This window comes from Lactuca saligna, chromosome 5 (genome assembly GCF_052625555.1).
Source record: "Lactuca saligna cultivar CGN05327 chromosome 5, ASM5262555v1, whole genome shotgun sequence".
In the NCBI taxonomy this organism is placed as follows: domain Eukaryota; kingdom Viridiplantae; phylum Streptophyta; class Magnoliopsida; order Asterales; family Asteraceae; genus Lactuca; species Lactuca saligna.
The window spans coordinates 128,908,346-128,916,843 of NC_136421.1; the positions used below are offsets into that span (position 1 = coordinate 128,908,346).

Sequence of the window (8,498 nt, forward strand, 5' to 3'; positions counted from 1 at the left end):
CAAAATCAAAATCAAACGGGTAACAGAAGAACATGTGGAATTCGGGGGAGGCTACCATATCGTATTTGAATCCGTTAACATCCCTATCCGACATAAATGTCCGCTAAAATATCTTGTAAAAAATTAATTTAGTTTGGATGAAATAGAACAAATTTGTGAAGTTGCAGCATATTCGTATTCCTTAAGTTGTAGACAAAGTTATGGCCATTGATTAGGATGTTTGACTCATATAACCTTGGTTATCATGAGGTTATATTTCTAACATTGTAGATATTTTTTTTTTCAAAATTATACAACAATAACAAAAATGTCCTACAATTCCATAAGAGTGGGGTAGGGAGAGATAGTATTATTAGCAAGCTGTTTTCAAACAAGAGGTTTGGAAAATAATAATAAATAAATAAATAAAAAGAAAAGGAGGATGTTTTTAAAGTGACTAAACAATATATGTAACAAAGCTCTCAACTCTGAGCGAGCCGGGTGTGGGCAACGCGGAAGACGGGTTATCTGATTTGGCACCCTAATAACGGCGCCATAACAGGTGGAACACCGCCCTGCGTAGCCATTAGTAGGTGTTAGGTTAAGATACGTCATCACGAAAATGGGAGGTAAGACCGGTTATTTGTTTCAAACGGTCACAATTTCGACCTTTTTTTAAAATGGTCACTTATTAAAAAAATACAAATTTTATTTACACTATAAATACATACAATTTATATCATTTTTAAATACAATAAACATAAATTTCTCTCAACTACATATTTTTTTCAATATTTCAAAACTAAAATATGGATCAATTTGATTCGGCCCATCCATACAACGATGATAACGACGAAGACGATTTGTTCGTGAGTATGATGTACCGGTATTATACAGAGCGCTTGATACAGCCAGATCCAACTCCACTACTCATGTGACGTGCGACGTTAAATAGAGATCGTGAGGAAGAACATAGACGGCTAGTTAACGATTACTTTGCGGAAAATTGTGGCTACCTGTTGAAGTATATCATGTAATCTTCTTATCTAGTTTTTATATATGTGAATGTAATGTTTATCTCTAGTCTATTTTGTAACATGATTATCTGCAATCTGATCCAAACGGATCTCTGATGTATAAGTACCAACATTGTGATAAATGAAAGACACACATTAAAATTGCATACACACTTGTATCGATTATTTCATGGTATCAGAGCAAGTTTGTATACAAACCTAATATCTTGACATGAAAGACAGGAGAAACACCTGGAGAATCATCGATTCCCAAAATTGAGTTGAACTCTCCATTCTATCTTGGGCCTCAAAACCGACCTGGTGATTACATCACGCCGACCAGACTACGTGGTGATAATTACGATGACTGGGCAGGAGATATCCAGATGGCTTTGGAAGCACGAAGAAAATTTGGGTTCCTAGATGGTACGATCACTGAAAGGGCTCCTCCAGTCACAAAATCTGATTGGAATACCATTAATGCCATGATAGTATCGTGGATTATGAACACGATAGACCCGAAAGTAAAATGCTATCTGGCGAAGCATAGAAACGCGAAGAAACTGTGGGATACGCTCAAGTCCCATTATGCTGTTGTTAATGGACCAAGAATTCGACAACTCAAGTGTTTGATCGCCAAGTGTGAACAAACGAAAACAATTCCAGTGTTGGACTACTTTGGGAAACTCATGGTGTTGTGGGAAGAACTTCACAAGCATGAACTGGTGATTACATGTACCTGTTGTGATGCTTGCACTGCTGGTACCAAACACAAAGAAAGAAGAGACACAGACTTGCTCCATAAATTTATTATGGGGTTGAACTCTAATTACTTCTCTAGTTTACGCACAAGTATACTTTCACAAGACCCGTTACCATCACTTGACAAAGCATTTCAATTGGTAGTACAAGATGAGCGTGTAAAGACTGCGAATGTGGCTCTCGAAGAAAAACCTGCTGATGTTTTAGGTTTCTCTATTCGAACCAACACCAAAAACAAAGGAAGTAGGCGAGGAGAGAAGACAAACAAGTCATCTCTTCTGTATTCTCACTGTAAGAAAAATGGGCACGAGGCGGTGACTTGTTTTGAGTTGGTTGGATATCCAGAATGGTGGGAGCAGGATCGAAGTAAGCTTGATGGTGGAAGTAGAGGAGGCAGATCTGGTGGATGTGGAAAAGGGTCGATACGTGCAAATGCGTTGACTACAAACCATCATCGTGGTTCAGGAGGTAATACGAGTTCGTCTCCATTGCTTTTTACTGCTGAGTAGTGGAAGGCACTCACAGGTTTAATGAGCACCTCAAAAATCCCTGAAGAACGATTAAATGGTATGTTATAAAAGAGACTTTGGATAATTGATTCTGGGGCAACCCATCATGTTACAGGAGATTTTTCTTGGCTTCATAATACTCATAAAATCTCAAGTGTGTTAATAGGACTGCCGAATGGTAGAAACGTTATTGCTACCCATGAGGGTAGTGTGCACTTATCTGACAAAATTACTCTAAAAAGTGTTATTTTGGTTCCAAAATTGAATTGCAATTTGATCTCAGTTTCTCAGCTGAATGATGATATGAAAGGCAATAACTATTTAATTCTTACCTGTGTGTGATACAAGACCGCTTGAGGAAGCTGTTTGGAACGAGAGTTAGACGGGACGGAGTATACTACTTTGGAAAAGGCGACTTCGTTCAGCATGTCTCAGTCAATCAAGCTTCATCCTCACCGACTCTTGAACTTTGGCATAGAAGAATGGGTCATCCCTCAAAAAAAGTGGTGAAATCCCTTATTCCTACTAGTAGTTTGCGGGGTAGTTTTAATAAAGCATGTGAAGTATGTTTTCAGGCTAAACAATCTAGAGAAAATTTTCCTTTAAGCATTAATAAGCTAGTAGAAGTTTTAAAAAAGTTCATTGTGATTTGTTAGGACCATATAAATGTCCTTCTAGTTGTGGTGCACACTATTTTTTAATCATTGTTGATGATTATTCACGTGTTGTGTGCATATACCTCTTGATTGACAAAACGGAAGTTTTTCAAATGTTCACATCATTTGTTGCAATGGTCCATACACAATTTTACCAAAAGATCAAGATTGTTCAAAGTGATAATGGTACGGAATTTAATTGTTTAATGGATTATTTTTCTACAAAAGCATTCTTTTTCAAACCTCATGTGTGGGTACTCCACAACAGAATGGTCAAGTAGAACAAAAACACAAACATCTTTTAAATATTGAATGGGCTCTCATGTTTCAAGCTAACTTGCCTATAAGTTTTTGGGGGGAATGTGTACTTACCGCCTCTCATTTAATTAATCAGACACTGTCCCCATTACTAGACAATCAAACGCATTTTGAGATCTTGTTCGGAACTTCGCCATCTTACTCTACCATCAAAACCTTTGTGTGTTTGTGTTTTGCTCATAATAAAAAAGCTAAAGGTGATAAATTCATAAGTCGTAGTAGAAAATGTGTCTTTGTTGGATACCCGTTTAGCAAGAAAGGATGGAAACTTTATGATTTAGACACTAAAACATTTTTTGTTTCTCGTGATGTGACATTTTTTGAGGATATATTCCCTTTTAGTGATTTGTCTATTCAATCTAAAGATCAGCCACCTACACTTCATGACCTTCCCAATTACTTTGAGCTCCTGGAGAATGCCTCAAATGACAGCTCATCAACACAACCCATACCTACCAATGAGTCCATATCGGTGTCTAAGCCCATTTCTATCACTACACCCACAATGAATCTAGAGCCCATATTAGACCCTATTCCTAATTCACCCTCATTGACATCTGTTCCACTATCAAACGTCAAACCTCAAATAGGAAGAGGGTACCACAATAAATTTCCATCGGTTCTCCTTCAAGATTTTGTCACTCACACCAAAGTAGTCCAAAGTCCATCTCGTTGTCGCTCATCTCCATCGGTAACCTCAGGTATTCTTTATCCTATTTATCATCATATAACTTGTGATAAGTTTTCTCCTACATATCATAAGTTTATTGCTTCTCTAGTGGTTGGTCAAGAACCTAGATCATTTAAGGAGGCCATGCAACACGATGTTTGGAAGGCTTCTGTGCGAGAGGAGATTCATGCACTTGAAGATAATGGCACATGGATTTTGACTTCTCTTCCACCTGGGAAAAGAGCCCTTGGTAGTCAATGGGTTTACAAAATTAAATATCACTCCAATGGTGAAATTAAGCGATACAAATCCAGATTAGTCGTCTTTGGTAATCATCAGGAAGCGAGAGTTGACTATAATGAGACATTTGCTCCTGTTACCAAGATGACGACAGTGCGAGTTTTCCTAGCCATGGCAGCATCCAAGAAATGGGAACTTCATCAAATGGATGTTCATAATGCCTTTCTCCATGGGGACCTTACTGAAGAAGTTTATATGCGTCTTCCACCGTGTTTTCAAAGTTCTAACAAAAACTTGGTATGTCGATTACAAAAATCTCTGTAATTCTTAAGACAAGCTCCTCGTTGTTGGTTTGTGAAGCTTGTCAAATATCTCAAAGTATATGGTTTTCGCCAGTCTTACTCTGACTATTCTTTGTTTACACTTACTCATGGTGACACTCAAATTAATGTCCTCGTTTATGTGGATGATCTTATAATTTTGGGTAACAACTCTGTTGTTATCAAAACATTTAAAGGTTATCTCAGCAATTGCTTTAAGATGAAAGATCTCGGCCCCCTTAAGTACTTTCTTGGCATCGAAGTGGCTCGAAGTCCTCAAGGTAGGTTTTTGTGTCAACGTAAATACACTCTTGACATTGTCAATGAAACAGGTCTTTTGGGGGCAAAACCTATGAGATTTCCCATTGAACAAATCCTGAAGCTTATCGTCGTCTAGTTGGACGACTGATTTATCTTGTTGTCACACGTCCAAATCTTGGCTATTCAGTGCATATTTTATCTCAATTCATGCAGGCCCCACGCATTGAGCATTGGGATGCAGCATTGCACGTGGTCAAATTCCTTAAGGGTACTCCTAGACATGGTATTCTACTGCGTTATGACAGTACTCTTTCTCTACAAGGCTGGTGTGACTCGGATTGGGCGACATGCCCCATTACTAGACGATCTCTCACATGGTGGATTGTTTATATCGGGCATTCTCCAATTGCCTGGAAAACCAAGAAACAACACACAATTTCCCGCTCTTCTGTCGAGGCAGAATACCGGTCCATGGCAGCTATCACATGTGAATTTAAATGGCTGAAGAGTCTACTTCTTAGTCTAGGAGTGAAACACCATCAAGCAATTAATCTATTTTGTGATAATCAGGCAACTCTACATTTAGTAGATAATCTCGTGTTCCACGAACGAACTAAACATATAGAAGTGGATTGTCACTTTGTGTGTGATGCTATTGTTAAAGGTCTAGTGGCTCCATCATATATTCACACATTCGAGCAACTTGAAGATATTCTAACCAAGGCACTTAGCAAAACTCAATTTGACAAATTGGTGGACAATATGAGCATTTGTGATCCCCATGCTCCAACTTGAGGGGGGGGGGATGTTGAAGTATATCACGTTATCTTCTTATCTAGTTTTTATATATTTGAATGTAATGCTTATCTCTAGTCTGTTTTGTAATTTGATTATCTATAATCTGATCCAAACGGATCTATGATGTATAAGTACCAACATTGTGATTAATGAAAGACACACATTAAAAGCGCATACACACTTGTATCGATTATTTCACTACCAGCTAAACGATTTCAAAACAGATTTCGTTTCGAAAAAATGTCTTTGAAAGGATAGCCAAAGCTATGGAAGCAAGGTATTGTTTGATTCAACTTTTATAATTTAGATAAAATAAATACAATTTTTACATGTTTAATATTTATTTAGGTATCGTTTGTTTCAAATTTTATAATTTATAAAATGTCCCTTTTAGATAAAATAAATACAGTTTGTACATGTTTAATATTTATTTAGGTATGAATTTTTCCAAATGAGATATGATGCTAGAGGTAAACAAGGTTTCACAGGGTTGCAAAAATGTGTTGCTGCAATTAAACTTATGGAAATGAGGGAGTCGCTTGATTCTGTTGACGATTATATGAGAATGGATTAGAGGACCGCACGAAAAAGTTTGTATTTATTGGCAAGATGTGTGGTCGAAACCTTTGGTGACCATTACTGGCTCAAACCTTCGTTGCATGATATGCAACAACTATATGCAGCGCATGAAGAAAGACATGGTTTTCCGGGTATGCTTGGGAGCATTGACTGCACACACTGGAAATGGAGAAATTGCCCCGTGGTGTGGAAAGGCAGGTATTTGAGCGGTCATCATGGAGCGCCTTCGTTAGTATTAGAGGCTATTGCTTCACAAGATTTATTGATTTGGCATGCTTTTTTTGGGGTTGCGAGTTCTAACAACAACGTCAACGTTCTCGATCAATCACCAATATTTGATGATCTTTTGTCAGGAAAAGCCACGGATGCTCCTTTCACAGTGAATGGAAATGAATATAAGTTTGGGTATTGCCTAACAGACAGGATATATCCACAATATTCCATGTTTGTGAAGGTGTTTCGACGCCCAATAGATCCAAGGGACAAATATTTCAATAGACGACAAGAAGGAGCACGCACAGACGTTGAACGTGCTTTTGGGGTTTTGAAATCAAAATGACACATAGTTGAACATACGGCGAGACCTTATGAGTTAGATACTCTACGATATATCATGTATGCATGTATCATAATGCATAACATGGTTGTCGAAGATAAAGGACGTAATATTGCAACGTATTCGCCTACGGAGCCAAGACATGTGCAATTTCAACCAGGGACATCGGAATATTTACATAGAGTGGTTGATATTCAAGATCAGCGAAAACACAAGCAACTCCGTGAAGACTTGGTGGATTACATCTATGTTGGTCACAAAGATGAAGATGAATAGTTTTAGGCTAGAAATGTAGGATATATCATTTTTTTTAGGTTTTTAAATGTTTTTGTGTTTTGTTGTAATTTTTTTAATGTTTTTTTTAAATTTAAGTTTTATTAAAATTTTATTTTTACTTTTCAAATATAAATAAATAAAAAAATAACAAATTCGAAATAAAAAAAAACATCAAAAAAATAAAAAATAAAATAGAAACTAATTGGTGTTATCACATGATATTAGATGTTGTCCATTTCCACCTTGGGTGTTATAACACTCATGTATGAGTAGGATGCTGACATGACACCTTTTGGGTGTGGTAACATGTAATCCACACCTAGTAGTCTAAAGGACTATAACATGTACCTCGTGTGACATCCCCAAAATCACAGCCAGAAAAAACCGGTTTCATTTATGCTTTTACAATAATTTTAGAGTAAATCCTTTTGATTTAAAAGAGTTGCGGAGTTTGTTCCCAAAAACAAAATATGATAAAATAATATTTACCAAAACATTTCATAAAGAAATGTATTTTCATTATATAATCAAAACTCGGGATGTCATGTTCCGATACAAACCAAAAAGCATAAACGACAAATTACAAGCCATACAACAGTTATATACATATACAGGCTCATAAACAAAACAACTTGATGATTCATCCATCTTATGCCCTCGCGCCACTTCTTTTAATACAAATAAACTGAGTTGGTCAGGCTTGGGAGCCTGGTGAGCATATAGGGTTTTCAACCCACAATAAATAATTATATTTAATTTCACCAACCAACAATAACCCGATTACACATTCCCATTATACTCACTTTACGTCCCTAAAACAACATCTATTACCAGGGACCTAATCCAGGATTTTCATCAGGATGGACATTACTGCAAGGGGTTTCCTCAGCAATAGATATGCTAAAGGCAACCATGAGGGGGATAAAGTACACCGGTGAACACATCGTTCACAACACCTACAGGTTATGAACCTGCTAGCATTCCACATGACTATCTACAAAGAGTCCTTGGTTGTCATCCATACTCTGCTAGATGACTAGGTCAACAACAACAACATCGAGGCCTCTCATCAGTTTATCCCACATCAACTATCTACCCAAGTTATACCCAACATTTTGTAGATAACAATATACATATGCATACATATGCAACTTAAAAACTGATAAGATGTTCATTTAATACTCGTTCCAAATATACAGATTCATTCCAAGTAACAGATAATATATATCTATATACACATAACACGTATTCACTCGGAGATACTTAATATCTATGCATTAGAAGAAAAGGAATATACACTCACATGATCAAAAGATGATCGGACAGCACTACGACTTGTAGAAGTAGTATTCTTCGGTAGATCTGGAAGATCTTCACAAAAATTGGCTTCTCGCGGGCATAGCTTCTCCTCGGGAATTTTACTTCTCGGGATCTTTGGGGCTTCAGGACTCGCTTTGGGGCTCAGGAATGATACCGGGGCTTTGGGGTATAAGTTGCATGTAAATCGAGAAAACATGGGAGAGAGAGAAGAGATTTTGGCAAAAGCTTTGGCTGCCCT

At 37.3% G+C, this 8,498-nt stretch overlaps 2 protein-coding genes across 2 annotated transcripts; both read left to right on the forward strand.

Annotated features, from left to right (window-relative positions):
• The first annotated feature begins 601 nt into the window (after nt 1-601).
• Nucleotides 602-6,103, forward strand: LOC145045706 (uncharacterized). The gene is made up of 5 exons (XM_078994023.1): nt 602-608; nt 1,239-2,225; nt 3,432-4,447; nt 5,878-5,882; nt 5,965-6,103. Exons 1-5 carry the CDS (start codon nt 602-604, stop codon nt 6,101-6,103), a joined length of 2,154 nt encoding a protein of 717 aa, XP_078850149.1.
• Nucleotides 6,104-6,193: 90 nt separating this feature from the next.
• On the forward strand, nt 6,194-6,667 carry LOC145045707 (uncharacterized). Its single transcript, XM_078994024.1, has one exon. It carries the CDS (start codon nt 6,194-6,196, stop codon nt 6,665-6,667), a length of 474 nt encoding a protein of 157 aa, XP_078850150.1.
• The last annotated feature ends 1,831 nt before the right edge of the window (nt 6,668-8,498 follow it).

Excerpts from the sequence above, each read along its gene's own strand:
- LOC145045706 (XM_078994023.1), top strand. Across the intron at positions 2,226-3,431 it reads CCATCATCGTGGTTCAGGAG|CTAAAGGTGATAAATTCATA; the intron begins GTAATACGAGTT and ends ATAATAAAAAAG.
- LOC145045707 (XM_078994024.1), top strand. The coding sequence starts at position 6,194 with ATGCAACAACTATATGCAGCGCATGAAGAAAGACATGGTTTTCCGGGT.